Source organism: Hyla sarda, chromosome 2 (assembly GCF_029499605.1).
Source record: "Hyla sarda isolate aHylSar1 chromosome 2, aHylSar1.hap1, whole genome shotgun sequence".
NCBI lineage: Eukaryota > Metazoa > Chordata > Amphibia > Anura > Hylidae > Hyla > Hyla sarda.
Genome location: NC_079190.1, coordinates 37,962,385 through 37,986,110, shown reverse-complemented (window position 1 = coordinate 37,986,110; position 23,726 = coordinate 37,962,385). Strand labels below are relative to the sequence as shown.

Below are 23,726 nucleotides of genomic sequence, written 5' to 3'. Positions count from 1 at the left end.
GCAGTGTATTATTATACAGGAGGAGGTGACATCAGCAGTGTATTATTATACAGGAGGTGAAAATCAGCAGTGTATTATTATACAGGAGGTGACATCAGCAGTGTATTATTATACAGGAGGAGGAGACATCAGCAGTGTATTATTATACAGGAGGAGACATCAGCAGTGTATTATTATACAGGAGGAGACATCAGCAGTGTATTATTATACAGGAGGTGACATCAGCAGTGTATTATTATACAGGAGGAGGAGACATCAGCAGTGTATTATTATACAGGAGGAGACATCAGCAGTGTATTATTATACAGGAGGAGGAGACATCAGCAGTGTATTATTATACAGGAGGAGACATCAGCAGTGTATTATTATACAGGAGGAGACATCAGCAGTGTATTATTATACAGGAGGAGGTGACATCAGCAGTGTATTATTATACAGGAGGAGACATCAGCAGTGTATTATTATACAGGAGGAGACATCAGCAGTGTATTATTATACAGGAGGAGACATCAGCAGTGTATTATTATACAGAGGAGACATCAGCAGTGTATTATTATACAGGAGGAGGAGACATCAGCAGTGTATTATTATACAGGAGGTGACATCAGCAGTGTATTATTATACAGGAGGAGGTGACATCAGCAGTGTATAATTATACAGGAGGAGACATCAGCAGTGTATTATTATACAGGAGGAGACATCAGCACTGTATTATTATACAGGAGGAGGAGACATCAGCAGTGTATTATTATACAGGAGGAGACATCAGCAGTGTATTATTATACAGGAGGAGACATCAGCAGTGTATTATTATACAGGAGGAGACATCAGCAGTGTATTATTATACAGGAGGAGGAGACATCAGCAGTGTATTATTATACAGGAGGAGACATCAGCAGTGTATTATTATACAGGAGGAGACATCAGCAGTGTATTATTATACAGGAGGAGACATCAGCAGTGTATTATTATACAGGAGGAGACATCAGCAGTGTATTATTATACAGGAGGAGACATCAGCAGTGTATTATTATACAGGAGGAGGTGACATCAGCAGTGTATTATTATACAGGAGGAGACATCAGCAGTGTATTATTATACAGGAGGAGACATCAGCAGTGTATTATTATACAGGAGGAGGAGACATCAGCAGTGTATTATTATACAGGAGGAGACATCAGCAGTGTATTATTATACAGGAGGAGGAGACATCAGCAGTGTAATATTATACAGGAGGAGACATCAGCAGTGTATTATTATACAGGAGGAGACATCAGCAGTGTATTATTATACCGGAGGGTGACATCAGCAGTGTATTATTATACAGGAAAAGGAGACATCAGCAGTGTATTATTATACAGGAGGAGACATCAGCAGTGTATTATTATACAGGAGGAGACATCAGCAGTGTATTATTATACAGGAGGAGGAGACATCAACAGTGTATTATTATACAGGAGGAGGAGACATCAGCAGTGTATTATTATACAGGAGGAGACATCAGCAGTGTATTATTATACCGGAGGTGACATCAGCAGTGTATTATTATACAGGAGGAGACATCAGCAGTGTATTATTATACAGGAGGAGACATCAGCAGTGTATTATTATACAGGAGGAGACATCAGCAGTGTATTATTATACAGGAGGAGACATCAGCAGTGTATTATTATACAGGAGGAGGTGACATCAGCAGTGTATTATTATACAGGAGGAGACATCAGCAGTGTATTATTATACAGGAGGAGACATCAGCAGTGTATTATTATACAGGAGGAGGAGACATCAGCAGTGTATTATTATACAGGAGGAGACATCAGCAGTGTATTATTATACAGGAGGAGACATCAGCAGTGTATTATTATACAGGAGGAGACATCAGCAGTGTATTATTATACCGGAGGTGACATCAGCAGTGTATTATTATACAGGAGGAGGAGGAGACATCAGCAGTGTATTATTATACAGGAGGAGACATCAGAAGTGTATTATTATACAGGAGGAGACATCAGCAGTGTATTATTATACAGGAGGAGACATCAGCAGTGTATTATTATACAGGAGGAGACATCAGCAGTGTATTATTATACAGGAGGAGGTGACATCAGCAGTGTATTATTATACAGGAGGAGACATCAGCAGTGTATTATTATACAGGAGGAGACATCAGCAGTGTATTATTATACAGCAGGAGACATCAGCAGTGTATTATTATACAGGAGGAGGAGACATCAGCAGTGTATTATTATACAGGAGGAGACATCAGCAGTGTATTATTATACAGGGAGGAGACATCAGCAGTGTATTATTATACAGGAGGAGGAGACATCAGCAGTGTATTATTATACAGGACGAGACATCAGCAGTGTATTATTATACAGGAGAAGACATCAGCAGTGTATTATTATACAGGAGGAGACATCAGCAGTGTATTATTATACAGGAGGAGACATCAGCAGTGTATTATTATACAGGAGGAGACATCAGCAGTGTATTATTATACCGGAGGTGACATCAGCAGTGTATTATTATACAGGAGGAGGAGACATCAGCAGTGTATTATTATACAGGAGGAGACATCAGCAGTGTATTATTATACAGGAGGTGACATCAGCAGTGTATTATTATACAGGAGGAGACATCAGCAGTGTATTATTATACAGGAGGAGACATCAGCAGTGTATTATTATACAGGAGGAGACATCAGCAGTGTATTATTATACAGGAGGAGACATCAGCAGTGTATTATTATACAGGAGGAGACATCAGCAGTGTATTATTATACAGGAGGAGGAGACATCAGCAGTGTATTATTATACAGGAGGTGACATCAGCAGTGTATTATTATACAGGAGGAGACATCAGCAGTGTATTATTATACAGGAGGAGGAGACATCAGCAGTGTATTATTATACAGGAGGAGACATCAGCAGTGTATTATTATACAGGAGGAGGAGACATCAGCAGTGTATTATTATACAGGAGGAGGAGATATCAGCAGTGTATTATTATACAGGAGGAGGAGACATCAGCAGTGTATTATTATACAGGAGGTGACATCAGCAGTGTATTATTATACAGGAGGAGACATCAGCAGTGTATTATTATACAGGAGGAGGTGACATCAGCAGTGTATTATTATACAGGAGGTGAAATCAGCAGTGTATTATTATACAGGAGGAGACATCAGCAGTGTATTATTATACAGGAGGAGGAGACATCAGCAGTGTATTATACAGGAGGAGACATCAGCAGTGTATTATTATACAGGAGGAGACATCAGCAGTGTATTATTATACAGGAGGTGACATCAGCAGTGTATTATTATACAGGAGGTGACATCAGCAGTGTATTATTATACAGGAGGAGACATCAGCAGTGTATTCTTATACAGGAGGAGACATCAGCAGTGTATTATTATACCGGAGGTGACATCAGCAGTGTATTATTATACAGGAGGAGACATCAGCAGTGTATTATTATACAGGAGGAGGAGACATCAGCAGTGTATTATTATACAGGAGGAGACATCAGCAGTGTATTATTATATCAGGAGGAGACATCAGCAGTGTATTATTATACAGGAGGAGACATCAGCAGTGTATTATTATACAGGAGGAGACATCAGCAGTGTATTATTATACAGGAGGAGACATCAGCAGTGTATTATTATACAGGAGGAGACATCAGCAGTGTATTATTATACAGGAGGAGACATCAGCAGTGTATTATTATACAGAAGGAGACATCAGCAGTGTATTATACAGAAGGAGACATCAGCAGTGTATTATTATACAGGAGGAGGAGACATCAGCAGTGTATTATTATACAGGAGGAGACATCAGCAGTGTATTATTATACAGGAGGAGACATCAGCAGTGTATTATTATACAGGAGGTGACATCAGCAGTGTATTATTATACAGAAGGAGACATCAGCAGTGTATTATACAGAAGGAGACATCAGCAGTGTATTATTATACAGGAGGAGGAGACATCAGCAGTGTATTATTATACAGGAGGAGACATCAGCAGTGTATTATTATACAGGAGGAGGAGACATCAGCAGTGTATTATTATACAGGAGGAGACATCAGCAGTGTATTATTATACAGGAGGAGGAGACATCAGCAGTGTATTATTATACAGGAGGAGGAGACATCAGCAGTGTATTATTATACAGGAGGAGACATCAGCAGTGTATTATTATACAGGAGGAGACATCAGCAGTGTATTATTATACAGGAGGAGACATCAGCAGTGTATTATTATACAGGAGGAGACATCAGCAGTGTATTATTATACAGGAGGAGACATCAGCAGTGTATTATTATACAGGACGAGACATCAGCAGTGTATTATTATACAGGAGGAGACATCAGCAGTGTATTATTATACAGGAGGAGGAGACATCAGCAGTGTATTATTATACAGGAGGTGACATCAGCAGTGTATTATTATACAGGAGGAGGAGACATCAGCAGTGTATTATTATACAGGAGGAGGAGACATCAGAGTATTATTATACAGGAGGAGACATCAGCAGTGTATTATTATACAGGAGGAGACATCAGCAGTGTATTATTATACAGGAGGAGACATCAGCAGTGTATTATTATACAGGAGGAGGAGACATCAGCAGTGTATTATTATACAGGAGGAGGAGACATCAGCAGTGTATTATTATACAGGAGGAGACATCAGCAGTGTATTATTATACAGGAGGAGGAGACATCAGCAGTGTATTATTATACAGGAGGAGGAGACATCAGCAGTGTATTATTATACAGGAGGAGACATCAGCAGTGTATTATTATACAGGAGAAGACATCAGCAGTGTATTATTATACAGGAGGTGACATCAGCAGTGTATTATTATACAGGAGGAGACATCAGCAGTGTATTATTATACAGGAGGAGGAGACATCAGCAGTGTATTATTATACAGGAGGAGGTGACATCAGCAGTGTATTATTATACAGGAGGTGACATCAGCAGTGTATTATTATACAGGAGGAGACATCAGCAGTGTATTATTATACAGGAGGAGACATCAGCAGTGTATTATTATACAGGAGGAGGAGACATCAGCAGTGTATTATTATACAGGAGGAGACATCAGCAGTGTATTATTATACAGGAGGAGACATCAGCAGTGTATTATTATACAGGAGGAGGAGACATCAGCAGTGTATTATTATACAGGAGGAGACATCAGCAGTGTATTATTATACAGGAGGAGACATCAGCAGTGTATTATTATACAGGAGGAGACATCAGCAGTGTATTATTATACAGGAGGAGACATCAGCAGTGTATTATTATACAGGAGGAGACATCAGCAGTGTATTATTATACAGGAGGAGACATCTGCAGTGTATTATGATACAGGAGGAGACATCAGCACTGTATTATTATACAGGAGAAGACATCAGCAGTGTATTATTATACAGGAGGAGACATCAGCAGTGTATTATTATACAGGAGGAGACATCAGCAGTGTATTATTATACAGAAGGAGACATCAGCAGTGTATTATTATACAGGAGGAGATATCAGCAGTGTATTATTATACAGGAGGAGGTGACATCAGCAGTGTATTATTATACAGGAGGAGACATCAGCAGTGTATTATTATACAGGAGGTGACATCAGCAGTGTATTATTATACAGGAGGTGACATCAGCAGTGTATTATTATACAGGAGGTGACATCAGCAGTGTATTATTATACAGGAGGAGGAGACATCAGCAGTGTATTATTATACAGGAGGAGGAGACATCAGCAGTGTATTATTATACAGGAGGAGACATCAGCAGTGTATTATTATACAGGAGGAGAAATCAGCAGTGTATTATTATACAGGAGGAGACATCAGCAGTGTATTATTATACAGGAGGAGGAGACATCAGCAGTGTATTATTATACAGGAGGAGACATCAGCAGTGTATTATTATACAGGAGGAGACATCAGCAGTGTATTATTATACAGGAGGAGACATCAGCAGTGTATTATTATACAGGAGGAGACATCAGCAGTGTATTATTATACAGGAGGAGGAGACATCAGCAGTGTATTATTATACAGGAGGAGGAGACATCAGCAGTGTATTATTATACAGGAGGAGGAGACATCAGCAGTGTATTATTATACAGGAGGTGACATCAGCAGTGTATTATTATACAGGAGGAGACATCAGCAGTGTATTATTATACAGGAGGAGACATCAGCAGTGTATTATTATACAGGACGAGACATCAGCAGTGTATTATTATACAGGAGGAGGAGACATCAGCAGTGTATTATTATACAGGAGGAGGAGACATCAGCAGTGTATTATTATACAGGAGGAGACATCAGCAGTGTATTATTATACAGGAGGAGACATCAGCAGTGTATTATTATACAGGAGGAGACATCAGCAGTGTATTATTATACAGGAGGAGACATCTGCAGTGTATTATGATACAGGAGGAGACATCAGCACTGTATTATTATACAGGAGAAGACATCAGCAGTGTATTATTATACAGGAGGAGACATCAGCAGTGTATTATTATACAGGAGGAGACATCAGCAGTGTATTATTATACAGAAGGAGACATCAGCAGTGTATTATTATACAGGAGGAGATATCAGCAGTGTATTATTATACAGGAGGAGGTGACATCAGCAGTGTATTATTATACAGGAGGAGGAGACATCAGCAGTGTATTATTATACAGGAGGAGGAGACATCAGCAGTGTATTATTATACAGGAGGAGACATCAGCAGTGTATTATTATACAGGAGGAGAAATCAGCAGTGTATTATTATACAGGAGGAGACATCAGCAGTGTATTATTATACAGGAGGAGGAGACATCAGCAGTGTATTATTATACAGGAGGAGACATCAGCAGTGTATTATTATACAGGAGGAGACATCAGCAGTGTATTATTATACAGGAGGAGACATCAGCAGTGTATTATTATACAGGAGGAGACATCAGCAGTGTATTATTATACAGGAGGAGGAGACATCAGCAGTGTATTATTATACAGGAGGAGACATCAGCAGTGTATTATTATACAGGACGAGACATCAGCAGTGTATTATTATACAGGAGGAGGTGACATCAGCAGTGTATTATTATACAGGAGGAGACATCAGCAGTGTATTATTATACAGAAGGAGACATCAGCAGTGTATTATTATACAGGACGAGACATCAGCAGTGTATTATTATACAGGACGAGACATCAGCAGTGTATTATTATACAGGAGGAGGTGACATCATCACTACACTATTATACAGCAGGTGGTGACATCATCACTGCACTATTATACAGCAGGTGGTGACATCATCACTGCACTATTATACAGCAGGTGGTGACATCATCACTGCACTATTATACAGCAGGTGGTGACATCATCACTGCACTATTATACAGCAGGTGGTGACATCATTACTGCACTATTATACAGCAGGTGGTGACATCATCACTGCACTATTATACAGCAGGTGGTGACATCATCACTGCACTATTATACAGCAGGTGGTGACATCATCACTGCACTATTATACAGCAGGTGGTGACATGATCACTGCACTATTATACAGCAGGTGGTGACATCATCACTGCACTATTATACAGCAGGTGGTGACATCATCACTGCACTATTATACAGCAGGTGGTGACATCATCACTACACTATTATACAGCAGGTGGTGACATCATCACTGCACTGTTATACAGCAGGTGGTGACATCATCACTGCACTGTTATACAGCAGGTGGTGACATCATCACTGCACTATTATACAGCAGGTGGTGACATCATCACTGCACTGTTATACAGCAGGTGGTGACATCATCACTGCACTGTTATACAGCAGGTGGTGACATCATCACTGCACTATTATACAGCAGGTGGTGACATCATCACTGCACTATTATACAGCAGGTGGTGACATCATCACTGCACTGTTATACAGCAGGTGGTGACATCATTACTGCACTATTATACAGCAGGTGGTGACATCATCCCTACACTATTATACAGCAGGTGGTGACATCATCCCTACACTATTATACAGCAGGTGGTGACATCATCGCTGCACTGTTATACAGCAGGTGGTGACATCATCACTGCACTATTATACAGCAGGTGGTGACATCATCACTGCACTGTTATACAGCAGGTGGTGACATCATCACTGCACTATTATACAGCAGGTGGTGACATCATCACTGCACTGTTATACAGCAGGTGGTGACATCATCACTGCACTGTTATACAGCAGGTGGTGACATCATCACTGCACTATTATACAGCAGGTGGTGACATCATCACTGCACTATTATACAGCAGGTGGTGACATCATCACTGCACTGTTATACAGCAGGTGGTGACATCATTACTGCACTATTATACAGCAGGTGGTGACATCATCCCTACACTATTATACAGCAGGTGGTGACATCATCCCTACACTATTATACAGCAGGTGGTGACATCATCGCTGCACTGTTATACAGCAGGTGGTGACATCATCGCTGCACTGTTATACAGCAGGTGGTGACATCATTACTGCACTATTATACAGCAGGTGGTGACATCATCCCTACACTATTATACAGCAGGTGGTGACATCATCACTGCACTGTTATACAGCAGGTGGTGACATCATCCCTACACTATTATACAGCAGGTGGTGACATAATTACTGTTCTATTATACAGCAGGTGGTGACATCATCACTGCACTATTATACAGCAGGTGGTGACATCATCACTACACTATTATACAGCAGGTGGTGACATCATCACTACACTATTATACAGCAGGTGGTGACATCATCACTGCACTATTATACAGCAGGTGGTGACATCATCACTGCACTATTATACAGCAGGTGGTGACATCATCACTGCACTATTATACAGCAGGTGGTGACATCATCACTGCACTATTATACAGCAGGTGGTGACATCATCACTGCACTATTATACAGCAGGTGGTGACATCATCACTGCACTATTATACAGCAGGTGGTGACATCATTACTGCACTGTTATACACTGTGACGTGATAACTGACCATATAAAGGATACGAGTAGGCTCTGCTCCGCTGGCTCAGCATGGTGTCAGGACTCCCGGTTCCTTTTATTACATATTCACCACAATGGAGACTTCTCCGGAGACCGGTCGGGGGCGGAGAGGGTCTCCTGGGTCACTGACACCCATTGAGGGGGAACCAGAGGCAGATCGGTGACGGGTACCGGGACATGTAGCCCGCCGTCCTCTGTCCGCCTGACGTGTGTCTTGGCTTCCCGGTTACCATGGAGCTGGAGCTCGGCTAAGTGTATAAAGGCGACGGGGTGGAGGCTACTGCGCATGTCCCAGCAAAGAGAGGAAAATAATGCGCATGCTACCGTTCCGAGTCCTCAGTGGTACAGGGAGCAGGGCTTGGAAGGATCTTGTGCGCATGCGCAGAACTACGCTGACAGCGTAGGGCAAACGGAGGCAGCGTCAGTAGCGCAGCGTGCGCAGGGCTCTAGCGTAGGCATATGGAAACCAGTGTAGGAGTTTGATTGTAACGTAGTTAGCGTAGCTTAGGTTTTATAATGAAAGGAGGTAGGTTATAGGTTTTAAAGTAAAGAGACTACAACTCCCAGCATGCCCAGGCATGCTGGAAGTTGTAGTATTGCATATTTTACAGTGAAGGGACCACAACTTCCAGCATGCCCAGATAGCCAAAGGCTGTCCAGGCAGGATGGGAGTTGTAGTTTTATAGTATAGAGTAGTTAGCTTAGCATAGTGTTAGCACAGTCAGCGTATTTAGCGTAGCGTAGTGTTAGCGCAGTTTTAGTGTAGTTAGCGTAGCGTTAGTGTAGTTTTACACAGGTTTAGCATAGTTAGCGCAGCGTAGAGATAGCGCAGTTTTAGCATAGTGTTAGCACAGTTTTAGCGTAGTTAGCGTAGTGTTAGCGCAGTTTTAGTGTAGTTAGCGTAGCGTAGAGTTAGCGTAGTTTTACACAAGTTTAGCGTAGTTAGCGCAGTTTTAGCGTAGTTAGCGTAACGTAGTGTTAGCGTAGTTTTACACAGGTTTAGCATAGTTATCGCAGCGTAGTGTTAGCGCAGTTTTAGCGTAGTTAGCGTAGCGTTAGTGTAGTTTTACACAGGTTTAGCATAGTTAGCGCAGCGTAGTGTTAGCGCAGTTTTATCGTATTTAGCATAGCATAGTGTTAGCGCAGTTTTAGCGTAGTTATCGTAGCGTAGTGTTAGCGCAGTTTTAGCGTAGTTAGCGTAGCGTTAGTGTCGTTTTACACAGGTTTAGCATAGTTAGCGCAGCGTAGAGTTAGCGCAGTTTTAGCGTAGTGTTAGCACAGTTTTAGCGTAGTTAGCGTAGTGTTAGCCAGTTTTAGTGTAGTTAGCGTAGCGTAGTGTTAGCGTAGTTTTACACAAGTTTAGCGTAGTTAGCGCAGTTTTAGCGTAACGTAGCGTTAGCGTAGTTTTACCCAGGTTTAGCATAGTTATCGTAGCGTAGTGTTAGCGCAGTTTTAGCGTAGTTAGCGTAGCGTTAGTGTAGTTTTACACAGGTTTAGCATAGTTAGCGCAGCGTAGTTAGCGCAGTTTTAGCATAGTGTTAGCACAGTTTTAGCGTAGTTAGCGTAGTGTTAGCGCAGTTTTAGTGTAGTTAGCGTAGCGTAGTGTTAGCGTAGTTTTACACAAGTTTAGCGTAGTTAGCGCAGTTTTAGCGTAGTTAGCGTAATGTAGTGTTAGCGTAGTTTTACACAGGTTTAGCATAGTTATTGTAGCGTAATGTTAGCGCAGTTTTAGCATTGTGTAGTGTTAGTGTAGTATTACACAGGTGTAGTGTAGTTAGCGGAGCGTAGTTTTACACAGGTGTAGCGTAGTTAGCGTAGCATAGTGTAAATGTAGCATTACACAGGTGTAGCGTAGTTAGCGTAGCATAGTGTAAATGTAGCATTACACAGGTGTAGCGTAGTTAGCGTAGCATAGTGTTAGTGTAGCATTACACAGGTGTAGTGTAGTTAGCGTAGCATAGTGTTAGTGTAGCATTACACAGGTGTAGTGTAGTTAGCGGAGCGTAGTTTTACACAGGTGTAGCGTAGTTAGCGTAGCATAGTGTAAATGTAGCATTACACAGGTGTAGTGTAGTTAGCGTAGCATAGTGTTAGTGTAGCATTACACAGTGGTAGCGTAGTTAGCGTAGCATAGTGTTAGTGTAGCATTACACAGTGGTAGCGTAGTTAGCGTAGCATAGTGTTAGTGTAGCATTACACAGGTGTAGTGTAGTTAGCGGAGCGTAGTTTTACACAGGTGTAGTGTAGTTAGCGTAGCATAGTGTAAATTTAGCATTACACAGGTGTAGTGTAGTTAGCGTAGCATAGTGTTAGTGTAGCATTACACAGGTGTAGCGTAGTTAGCGTAGCATAGTGTTAGTGTAGCATTACACAGGTGTAGTGTAGTTAGCATAGCATAGTGTTAGTGTAGCATTACACAGGTGTAGTGTAGTTAGCGGAGCGTAGTTTTACCCAGGTGTAGTGTAGCTAACTTAGTTTTACAGTCAGATAAAGCGTAGTTTAGAGAGAGTAGTGTAGGGTGTAGCTTAGCTTAGTCATACAGGGAAGGGGCTACAACTCCCAGCATGACCAGACAGCCAAAGGCTGTCCAGGCAGGATGGGAGTTGTAGTTTTGCAAAAGTAGCAGAGGCCACTACACTCTGCTACATTAAAGTAGCAGAGAGCATTGTGCTCTGGTGCGATAATGTGGCAGAGGCAAGTGCGCCCTGAGCTGCGCTTGTTAGTTCATTAGGGGTATACAGCCATCTATATAGATGGCTGTATACAGTGATCGGAAGGCCGCTTACCCACATCCGTCCCTGCTCCGTCACTAGAAGTGGAACAACACAGGAAGATGATGTGGAACAACTAACCCATTTTTTTGTGTTTCTCTTCTCTTCTTGTTTCAGATACATGAATGCGGAGGACTACGTCGGATACGGTGGACTACGACGATGACCTGCATTTTTTCTTTTGTTTTGTTTTAATAAAATGGTTAATAAAATGGCTGTGAGGGAGTGTTTTTCCTAATAAAAATGTTTTAACTTGTGTTTTATTTTTACTTTACAGGCTTAGTAGTGGAAGCCATCTTATAGACGGAGTCCATTACTAAGCCAGGGCTTAGTGTTAGCCCCAAAAAGAGCTAGCGCTAACCCCCAATTATTACCCTGGAACCCACCGCCACAGGGGTGCCAAGAAGAGCCGATACCAACAGGCCCAGAATGCCAAATATGGCGCTCAGGGGCCTAGGTAGTAACAGGCTGGCGTTATTTAGGCTGGGGAGGGCTGGTAACAATGGTACTCGCCCACCCTGGTGATTTCAGGATGTTGCTGCTTGTTGGTATCTGGCTGAAAATGAAAAGACGGGGAACCACGTGTTTTTTTTTATTTTAAATTTTTTTTTTTTTTTTTTTTTTTTTTTAAATGTGTGTGGTTCCCCATCTTTTCATTTTCAGCCAGATACCAACCAAGCAGCAACAGCCTGACATTAACAGGGTGGGCAAGGACCATTTTTACTGGCCCTCCTCACCCTAAATAACACCATATTTGGCGCTCTGGGCCTGTTGGTATCGGCTCTTCTTGGCACCGCTGTGGCGGTGGGTACCAGGGTAATAATTGGTGGTTAGCGATAGCGATAGGGCTTAGTAATGGACTCTGTCTATAAGACTGCTCCCACTACTAAGCCTGTAAAGTAATAAAAAAAAAATAAACACACACAAGTTAAAACATTTTTATTAGGAAAAAAAACTCCCTCACAGCCCTCATTAACCATTTTATTAAGACATAAGAAAAAATGCAGGTCATCATCGTAGTCCACCGAATCCCACATAGTCCTCCGCATTCACGTATCTGAAACGAGAAGAGAAGAAAAACACAAAAAAATGGGTTGGTAAATTTTTGGGGGTCCTTCCCCTGGAGAGCCTAACTTACCACCCTTGTTCCAGCTTCGTCATCTTCCTGTGTTGCTCCACGTCTAGTGACGGAGCAGGAACGGAGGTGGCTAAGTAGCCTTCTGATCACCGTACACCAAATGAACTAACAAGCGCAGCTCAGGGCGCACACGCCTCTGCTACATTAACATACAAGGACGAACTCGCCTCTGCTACTTTAACGCACAAGGACGTACTCACCTCTGCTACGCTAATGTAGCAGAGCACAATGGCCTCTGCTAATTTAATGTAGCAGAGTGCAATTGCCTCTGCTACGTTTGCAAAAGTACAACTCCCATCCTGCCAGGACAGCCTTTGGCTGTCTGGGCATGCTGGGAGTTGTAGCCCCTATATGACTAAGCTAAGCTATACCCTACACTACACTCTCTAAACTACACTTTATCTGCCTGTAAAACTAAGTTAGCTACACTACACCTGTGTAAAACTACACTAACAGTATGCTACGCTAACTACACTACACCTGTGTAATACTACACTAATGCTATGCTAACTATACTACACCTGTGTAAAACTGCACTAACACTACGCTACGCTAAGTACGCTAAAACTGCGCTAACACTACGCTACACTAACTATGCTAAACCTGTGTAAAACTACGCTACGCTAACTAAGCTAAAACTGCGCTAACACCACACTATGCTAACTACGCTAAACCTGTGTAATACTACACTAACACTAACTACACTACACCTGTGTAATACTACACTAACACTACGCTACGCTAACTACACTAAAACTGCGCTAATACTACGCTACGCTAACTACACTAAAACTGCGCTAACACTATGCTAACTATGCTTAAACTGCGCTAACACTACGCTAACTACGCTAAAACTGCGCTAACACTACGCTACGCTAACTACGCTAAACCTGTGTAATACTACACTAACACTACACTAACTACACTACACCTGTGTAATATTACACTAACACTACGCTAACTACACTACACCGGTGTAATACTACACTAACACTACGCTATGCTAACTACACTAAAACTTCGCTAATACTACGCTACGCTAACTACACTAAAACTGCGCTAACACTACGCTAACTATGCTAAAACTGCGCTAACACTACGCTAACTACGCTAAAACTGCGCTAACACTACACTACGCTAACAATGCTAAAACTGCACTAACACTACACTACGCTAACTAAGGCTAAAATTGCACTAACACTACGCTACGCTAACTACGCTAAACCTGTGTAATACTACACTAACACAACGCTACACTAACTAAACTACACCTGTGTAATACTACACTAACACTATGCTAACTACACTAAAACTTCGCTAATACTACGCTACGCTAACTACACTAAAACTGCGCTAACACTATGCTAACTATGCTAAAACTGCGCTAACACTACGCTAAATAAGCTAAAACTGTGCTAACACTACGCTAAATAGGCTAAAACTGTGCTAACACTACACTACGCTAACGACTGTAAAACTACGCCAATACTACGCTACGCTAACTACGCTAAAACTGCGCTAACACTACGCTATGCTAACTACGCTAAACTGCGCTAGCACTACACTAACTGCTCTAAAACGGCGCTAACACTATACTAACTGCTCTAAAACTGCGCTAACAATACGCTACACAAACTAGGCTAAAACCGCGCTAACACTACGCTACTCTAACTACACTATACCTGTGTAAAACTGCGCAACCACTACGCTATGCTAAGTATGTAAAACCAGCGCTAACACTACGATACGCTAACTACGCTAAAACTGCGCTAATGCTACGCTAACTAAACTAATATGGGGCATGGAACATCTTAGCTATGAGGAGCGATTAAAGGAGTTACAATTGTTTAGTCTTGAGAAGAGACGTTTAAGGGGGGATATGATAAACGTATATAAGTATATAAATGGCCCATACAAAAAATATGGAGAAAAACTGTTCCAGGTTAAACCCCCCCAAAGGACGAGGGGGCACTCCCTCCGTCTGGAGAAGAAAAGGTTTAGTCTAAAGGGGCGACACGCCTTCTTTACCGTGAGGACTGTGAATTTATGGAACGGTTTACCTCAGGAACTGGTCACAGCAGGAACAATTAACAGCTTTAAAACAGGATTAGATACATTCCTGGAACAAAATAACATTAATGCTTATGCAGAATTATAAAACTACATCCCTTTCCCTTATCCCCTTACACCCTTCCCTTCAATTCCCTGGTTGGACTTGATGGACGTATGTCTTTTTTCAACCATACTAACTATGTAACTATGTAACTACGCTAAAACTGTGCAAACACTACGCTAACTACAATAAAACTGCGCTAACACTACACTACACCAACTATGATAAAAGTGTGCTAATGCTACGCTAACTACGCTAAAACTGCGCTAACGATACGTTAACTACGCTAAAACTGCGCTAACACTACACTACATTAACTAAGCTTAAACTGTGCTAACACTATGCTACGCTAACTACTCTATACCTGTGTAAAACTACAACTCCCATCCTGCCTGGACAGCCTTTAGCTTCTGGGCATGCAGGGAGTTGTAGTCTCTTTACTTTAAAACATATAACCTACCTTCTTTCACTATAAAACCTAAGCTACGCTATGTTATGTTACAATCTAAGCTAGCTACGCTACACTAATGGGAAACTATGCTAAGCCTAAGCTGGTTTCCAGCTGCCTACGCTAGAGTCCTGCGCATGCGCTCTCCGTTTTCTACAGCTACACTATCCCTACGCTACTAACGCAAGCCCTGCGCAGTATGGACAACTGCGCATGCGCAGGGGTACGCTAGCGATACACTACTAATGCTGCCTACGTTAGCCCTACTCTGTCAGCATAGTGCTGCGCATGCGCTCTATGTTTTCTACGGATCGAGATAAACTTTACATCAGGGGCTTAATGCGCATGAACCAGTGAAAGAAAAAGCGACTTTTCTGGTGGGTTTATCTCCTTCTACCACTTAGGGGGCACAGAGGGCCCCTGCTATTCTAATAGATAGGGGTCATATTCTATAATTACACCATCAATGGCTCTCTATGGAGTAACCCTATAAGGCCATTTTCTGGTGGGGGAAAAAAAATGGCAATGCTCAACATGCTTCGATTTTGGAAAACAACCACTGAGCCCAAAACAGCAGAAAAACGCCAAAGATGAGTAAAAAACTGCAAGTGGGTTTGTCGTGTTATAAAGCCCTATTGACTTGCAGCTAAAATCTGGGCGCGGCTTTTTTTCACAAAAACAAAATGCTGTGCGGCATTCCAAGTGGAATGCTAGCCTTAGGCAGGCTTTACACGGGTGTATTACAGCCTCAAGTTCCAGCCTGACCGTGTTTCTGATAACCCAAATTGACCCCTGTCAGCTCATCCAGCCCAAAGTCAGGTTGGACGGGCAACTGTAATTCGCCCGTTTGAACCCAGAGAAACAAAGATTTTATGTATCAAAATTGCCCCCCAAAAATCAGGCTCTCCCATTGTTGAATCAACGACTGTAAAATTAAAGGCGGAAACTTATTTTTATTATTTCGGTGGAATTTTGCCTGGAGCTGCATGGCCATCAATGGGAATGGCGCATGTCCATGCTGTTATAGTGCTGCGGAATTCCACTCAGAATAAATTCCTAGTGTAGTTGACAACAATGTAGTGAATATAAAGCAGCGGTACCTGACAAATGTTATCAGGTAGTTGTCACGCCTGTATACTATGTGTGAATAGGTCTGTAGCTTCCTAATGTGTCGGATACACACATTACCCAGTGATAAGGTGTCAGTATGATGAGTCAACTACGTGGTGAAAGTGTTAATGAAGGGCTGTGAGAACCGAAACATTTGTCCTTAGGACTCTGGGGTATCACAGATTGGGAAGTTCATGCCATATATTTTCAGATGTCTTGTGTTTTTATGGTTAGTGCTGTCAGAGTTCCTTATTTGCCCTGAAAAAGGAAGACATTATATTCGTGGAGGATATCAGGCCAGTGAAGGCTGCTATGTGGGTACAATATGTATAATCTGTTTTTTCAGACATAAAAAACAAACAAACATGTAAACAGTAAAGAAAATGCAAGGAAGGACATAAATAAACAAGTGTATATGCAAAAAGTTGTCCTCACTTTACATATATAAGTACTGGAAGGATTAAGATTTTTAAATAGAAGTAACAGAAAATGTCAGCAAGAGTGTTAAGCTAATAGAAATAAACCCCTTCAGAATATAGTAAATGTGCTGCAAAAATCAGGTACCAAGCCGATCCCAACCGACACCAAATGAGGGGTCCCGGTATGTATATATATATATATATATATATATATATATATATATATATATGTGTGTGTGTGGTGTCCCAGTACCGCATTTCATACGGTACTTAATTATCTATGGGTCCCCATAGCCATAGTCCCTAGGACTTAGTAATCTCTGTTAGTCAGTCCGCCCCTAGTCGCCTCTATTATAGTATATAGATTTCTAATTTGTCCATAGAATAATGTATATAGTATTATTTCTGTATATAAACTGTTAATTACCTGTTTCTATTAGCGTTGCAGGACCTGTGGGTCATGTGACAAGGTGAACTCTATGGTTTTAGCTTAAGGACCTTTGGAGGCCCTCTTACGTCAGTAATCCCATCACACCATGTACTGGTGAATGGCAGACGTTCGGACCAATCAGAATCGCCACACCCCTGCCCATATAAAGGAGCGGCGGCCATCTTCTTGCTCTCTTTCTCCTGGCTCTTGATGAGAGAAGACCTATATCGCAATAATCGCAGTGAGTTAGGCCTGAGCCTTGCGGCAACGGCTGAATGATCTAAATTATAGAGTGTGTCATCCCCTAAGCACTCTGCAGTATCACCGGACCCAATATTTCCCCTAAATCCGGACGGATCTGCACATCACTCCCTAAATTCAGAGACTACAAGTTTCATGCAAGGTCCGCAACTTCTGCCAGTCGCTAAGCAACCTAAAAACTGTTATATGAGACTGTTATTACGCATTGGATATTGCAAGCACTGAAGTAAAGTTATTCAAGTTCAAGTTAAATCTGCTTGTGGACCTTCAGTCATTGCATTGCACCTATCACTTCTGGGAAGGGCGCCGATAGGCTGGAACATAGATTCAGCATACCGGTACTCACCCTGGCGTCACGAGTGACAAGGTTGATATTAACCCCTCATATATCAACATCATACCATCCCTACCATGCACCCCCAAGGGCTACCACAAAGCCTTTTTGGCGTCATGAACAGGATTCGTGTGTGTGCCTACCAGTGCCACTAGTGAAAGTGTACTCCCCCCTAAGAAAAGAACTTTATTCATGTGTTGCTGTGTACAGGAACGGTGCTTGTGGTGCATCATACAAGGGGCATCATACAAAGAGAAAAGTAAGGGGGGAGGCGAAGATCTGTCTACAGTTAAAATGTGTAAACTGCGTAATGAGCTCATGCTGCGATCCTCTGGTCCGGTCGGCACAGGCAGAGCCGAACTGCTGCCGGAAAAGCGCGCGAAGAAAGCCCGCACTGCGCCACGCCCCGCCCCTGGGCGTGGACGCCAAGTTGCTGTATCCCAGCCGAAAGGTAACTCAGAGATGCAGGAGTCGTTTCTGGAGGGACCGGAAGTCGGGGCTGCACCAAGTGTCGTTCCTGCCCAGCGCCATTTTGGAGAAGCCCACTATAAAAGACGCCACACAGAGCAACCTCTCCAGTCTGCAGAAAGAGCCGGAGGATACAGACATGGCGGAGAGCAATGTTCCACGTGGTCAAGTTGGCAAAATGGCGCTGGAAACACTGAAAGTTGTGGCAGTCACAGCCCAACTTTTTCAAGAGCTTGCTGACCGTCTGGAGCGGTTGTCATTAGACGAAGAGGGGGCCTGCAATCTTCCCCCACTGCCTGATGATGACAACGATAGGCCAGAGACACCTGCAGCGAACAGTGCAGGGACACCTGGAGGTGTGTCACCGGTGAGATTGTCCCCTCACCACAGGACCTGGGGCTCGTGGGCCGAGATCCCGTCGGAGGAGTCTGCTGTGAGTACCCCGCCAGAGGCGGCCTATTCTTCCTCCTCCAGCCCTGAGGTCATTCCTCGATCAAGCTTGCCAAGTGCACGACCGTGCTCACCAAAATTGCCGCAATGGGTGTTTGGAGATGAGCCGGAGCTGATCGAGTATATGCACAGAGTACTTCAACCGTTACCTGGGAAGACACTCCCACCAATCCCAACTGCAGAAAGGGAAAGGGCCCGTCAAGAAGCCGAGCTGGCCGAATTGATGGAAAAGTTAAAGGCCCGATACAAAGAACTCTATGCTCCAAAGCACGTACATTTGCCTTACGAAGAAAGAGTGCGGTATCAAGAAAATACCAAAGAAATGGAGGCATTGTACATCCGTAAATGGGATCACCCCCGAGAAGGGGAGGAGCCATTAGAAAGGAGAAGAGCAACTGTGGCCAAGTTCAACAAGGTCAGAGGTTATGGGACACTCCTTGACTGCCACACTGGGCAGACCATCCTCGTAAACCGGCAAGCAGTGCAAAGGCCATATCTACACAAGAAATTCTACACCCTGGAGGTGGGTGAAATTGTGGAGTACACCGCTGTCCAAAACCTTCGTGGAGAATGGGCTGCAGCGGTCACCAGACCAACAGCCCCAACACAGCTTCCTTTCAAATATTTCCCGTCAACGGATTGGGAATCTGATCCCTTCAACTTGAGGCTGACCAGGTCTGCTCCTAAAGCCTCCACCAGCGTACCCAAGGAGGAGGAGCCTAAAGAGTCAAGTTCATCATTTTCTGTGTACAGCAAAGAGTCAAGTGCATCATCCTCTATGTACAGTAAAGAACCAAGTTCTTCATCTTCTTCATACCGTCCAGAGTCAAGTTCTACACAGGGTGAAGAAAACAGGCCAAGGTTGCGGCCACCCAAGTCAGTACCTAGACCCTCTCGGAGCAGTGAGAGTTTGTCTAACCCTGGGGTACCCACAGATGTACCAAGGCCCTCTTGGGGCAGTGATAGTTTGCCAATTCCTCAGGTACCAACGAAAGGGTCATGGGTTGCTCCTAATTTGTAGATGGTGCTCAAGCCCTGTTGTCCCACTGTGATCCCGGCTAGTAAGCCTATAACCCCTTCTCAAGCTGCCTTCCACAACTCCATTCTCACCAATGTGGTGTGGCAAAGCTGTGTCAAGTCTGATCCTGCCCCTGATGTTGGCAGATTTAGGGGAACCAAGAAAGGCACTACAAGAGTAAAGAAGAACATCTTCTAAAGAGACTCTAAAGTAATGTCTTATTGTTTATTTCTCTGTCTAACCATTTTGTCTTTGCAGTAACCAAGTTTAAGAAAAGTGCCTAGCAGGAAGTTTGTTTCAGTTTAAAGTTCAACAACGTAACCACTAAGCTTGTGCCTGACTATTAAGTCAAGAAACTCCTAGCCTGTAGGAGATTCATCAAGGACTGTACCCGGCTGAGTTGTGGTTAAGGCCGTGTTTATTTTTCATTGAACTCCTAGTGTAGGTGGACTGCTGATCCCTTCACGCCCATAAGTATATTGTCTTGGACTCCTAGTGTAGGTGGACTGTTGATCCTTACACGCCCATATGTATATTGTCTTGGACTCCTAGTGTAGGTGGACTGTTGATCCTTACACGCCTGCTTCATGTATATACCACCATCCTCATAAGAACTCTTATGAAAAATGTTGCACTTATCGGGTGAATGCACCTGAAATATGTTGGGGTGTTAAGAAATATATAGTAAATATGTATATGGTTTTGTACACAGAAAGATGTCCTTGTGTCTGTGTACATAAGTAGTATGTAAGGTTTGTACATAGAAAATATAGTCAAATGTCTATGTACATAAAAATGGCTTAGAGTTGTGCATGGAAAATATTGACGTACTGCACGTGCACACTCAATACTACAATTGAATCCAATTCTCGTACACACAAATGTATCATAAATCAAAGGTGTTTAGTAGTAACCCAATAGGGGACACCTCAGCTCCTCCGAGGGTAGTATTATTGCTGTCGCCCATCGCTAGCACCTATCTCGGAACAAAAATAATAGGGAGGATTCCCTTTCAAATAGTAATTGCACATAGGACCCTAGATTATTCACTTAATGTACTACTTCAAAATTTCTCTAGTACATACACAAAAACAAATAAATATCTCACTTAAGAGAACACTTAAGGAATTGTAGCATATTGATACCCAATTCCTGCCGCTGTTAGGTACACTTCTTCTGGTCTTTATTCATTGCGTGTGTGAGATGCTCTGCCTGGCCAGTAGATGCTCTTGCTAGTACAAAAGTGAACACATAATTTTCAGAATAACCTATTAGGTTGTTTGAGAAGTGCTCTAGGGGTACGTAGCGTGTAGTCGATAGACCCTAGCAGCCACCCTAACAGTGACCTAGCTTAGGGCTAGCCAGTATACCTTTCGTGTACTAACTAACAGGTAACTTATTGTTGGCATAAAATGTGTGAGATAACAAAATGTCTAGTCAGCTTGAAGCTAACAGTATAGAGAACTGAACTAATGTCTAGTAAGCTTAAAAAAATGTATAATAAGTTTTATAAAGTTATATAGGAAGCTAGGAACTAAAGTATGGATAGCTCCTTTAAGTGTCTAGATAGCATTCAAGTGTCTAGATAGCATTTAAATGTCTAGATAGTATTCAAATGTCTAAGTAGGATGTCTAGCTTAAATGTAAATCATCCTGTTCTATAGCATCCTGTTCTAATTCTCGTCCTAGTTCCTCTGTCTCAGGGGACAGACATCGAGGCCGACTTATGTTTAGTAAGGGGTTTGTGGTGTCCCAGTACCGCATTTCATACGGTACTTATTTATCTATGAGTCCCCATAGCCAGAGTCCCTAGGACTTAGTAATCTCTGTTAGTCAGTCTGCCCCTAGTCGCCTCTATTATAGTATATAGATTTCTAATTTGTCCATAGAATAATGTATATTTTATTATTTCTGTATATAAACGGTTAATTACCTGTTTCTATTAGCGTTGCAGGACCTGCAGGTCATGTGACAAGGTGAACTCTATGGTTTTAGCTTAAGGACCTTTGGAGGCCCTCTTACGTCAGTAAGCCCATCACACCATGTACTGGTGAATGGCAGACGTTCGGACCAATCAGAATCACCACGCCCCTGCTCATATAAGGGAGTGGCGGCCATCTTCTTGCTCTCTTTCTTCTGGCTCTTGATGAGAGAAGATCTATATTGCAATAATCGCAGTGAGTTAGGCCTGAGCCTTGCAGCAACGGCTGAATGATCTAAATTATAGAGTGTGTCATCCCCTATGCACTCTCCAGTATCACCGGACCCAATATTTCCCCTAAATCCGGACGGATCTGCACATCACTCCCTAAATTCAGAGACTACAAGTTTAATGCAAGGTCCGCAACTTCTGCCAGTCGCTAAGCAACCTAAGAACTGTTATATGATGTTAATACGCATTGGATATTGCAAGCACTGCAGTAAAGTTATTCAAGTTCAAGTTAAATCTGCTTGTGGACCTTCAGTCATTGCACCTATCGCTTCTGGGAAGGGGATTCTGCAGGCAGCAGGCCGATACTAGGACCGCTCGGCAATCTCCATAGATGGCAATGCATTTCCGTGCAGATTCCACTAAAAGAATAAACATGTTAATTTTTTAGGCAGAGACCGTCTGCTACAGATATTGCGTAGTGTGAATGGTGCAGTAGAATCCCATTGAAAACGGGCACTGTACATGTACATGCAGGCGCTAGGACTGATTGGAAGATGTTTCCTCTGCTGAATTTCCAATGGGCACATGGTGCAGTAGAATCTCATTTTAAACAATGGGAGTCTGTTGCAGTGGAATTTTCGAGCTGGATTTTAGGAGTCCTTAGGCTATGTTCACACGAGGAAAAATTTGCAGAATGTTTTCCCGGAAACACGGACGGGCATTCCCTACATTTGCATGTTCGAGAGGTGCTTGGACCGTCTCGATATATGGCAATGCATTTTAGAGTGGATTCGGCAAAGGATTTCCACAGCAATTCCGCCGTGTGCACAGTGCAGCAGAATCCCACTGAAATTCCTGCGAAATTCCGCTCGGAATGGCACACATTTTCAGTAGAGCAACAATATGGAAAAAAGTTCATTAACAGTAACTAGGGGGATTTGCTGTTCTGTAGCATGGAAAAGCTGGGTGATAAGGCATGTATCTCTGCCAGGCTTCTGTAAGGAAAATACTCATAGGCTTTGCAATGACCATTAACTTGGCAATGGCATATTTAGGCTATGTTCACACTACAGAATACAGAGATTCTGTGTGCGGACATTCTGCAAACTGCGGCACTCGGACCACATAGGAATCATAGTGTGTTGTCCCAGTACTGGACTCGGTCCCGTACCTTTGGTTGTAAGTCCCCATAGTCAGAGTTCATCATGCTGATAGGGCTCTCCTGGTGGGATAGTCCCTAGTTGCCTCTTAGTGTTCTTAAAATTGTAAATATTTAATATAGTATAATGTTGTGTAAGTAATGTACAGGACCTTGGGTCACGTGATCAATGATATTTGTGTTGTATTGGAGGTTAAGGACCTTCGGGTCATGTGACTAGGTCACGTGTTGTATCCACAATCCTTTGTACTAGGACTGACAGGTTAGGGGAACCAATAAGCTTTGAGCCTGCCCCTTCAGATATAAGGGCGCTGTATCCAATGATCACTCTCTTTCCTCCGGGATATGACAGCGAGCGGA

General features: G+C 42.7%; 1 protein-coding gene across 4 annotated transcripts in view; it reads right to left on the bottom strand.

Moving 5' to 3' along the window:
- Positions 1-9,442, bottom strand: part of CEP126 (centrosomal protein 126) — a 95,521-nt gene extending 86,079 nt beyond the window's left edge. For all 4 annotated transcript variants that reach the window (XR_008889500.1, XR_008889501.1, XM_056561544.1 and 1 more), the window contains exon 1: positions 9,099-9,442. Coding sequence is in view for 2 of the 4 variants with exons in the window: in XM_056561544.1 (XP_056417519.1) it covers positions 9,099-9,127 (29 nt within the window). In the remaining 2 variants the exon portion in view is untranslated. The remainder of the gene's footprint in view (positions 1-9,098) is intronic.
- Between the last annotated feature and the right edge of the window lie 14,284 nt (positions 9,443-23,726).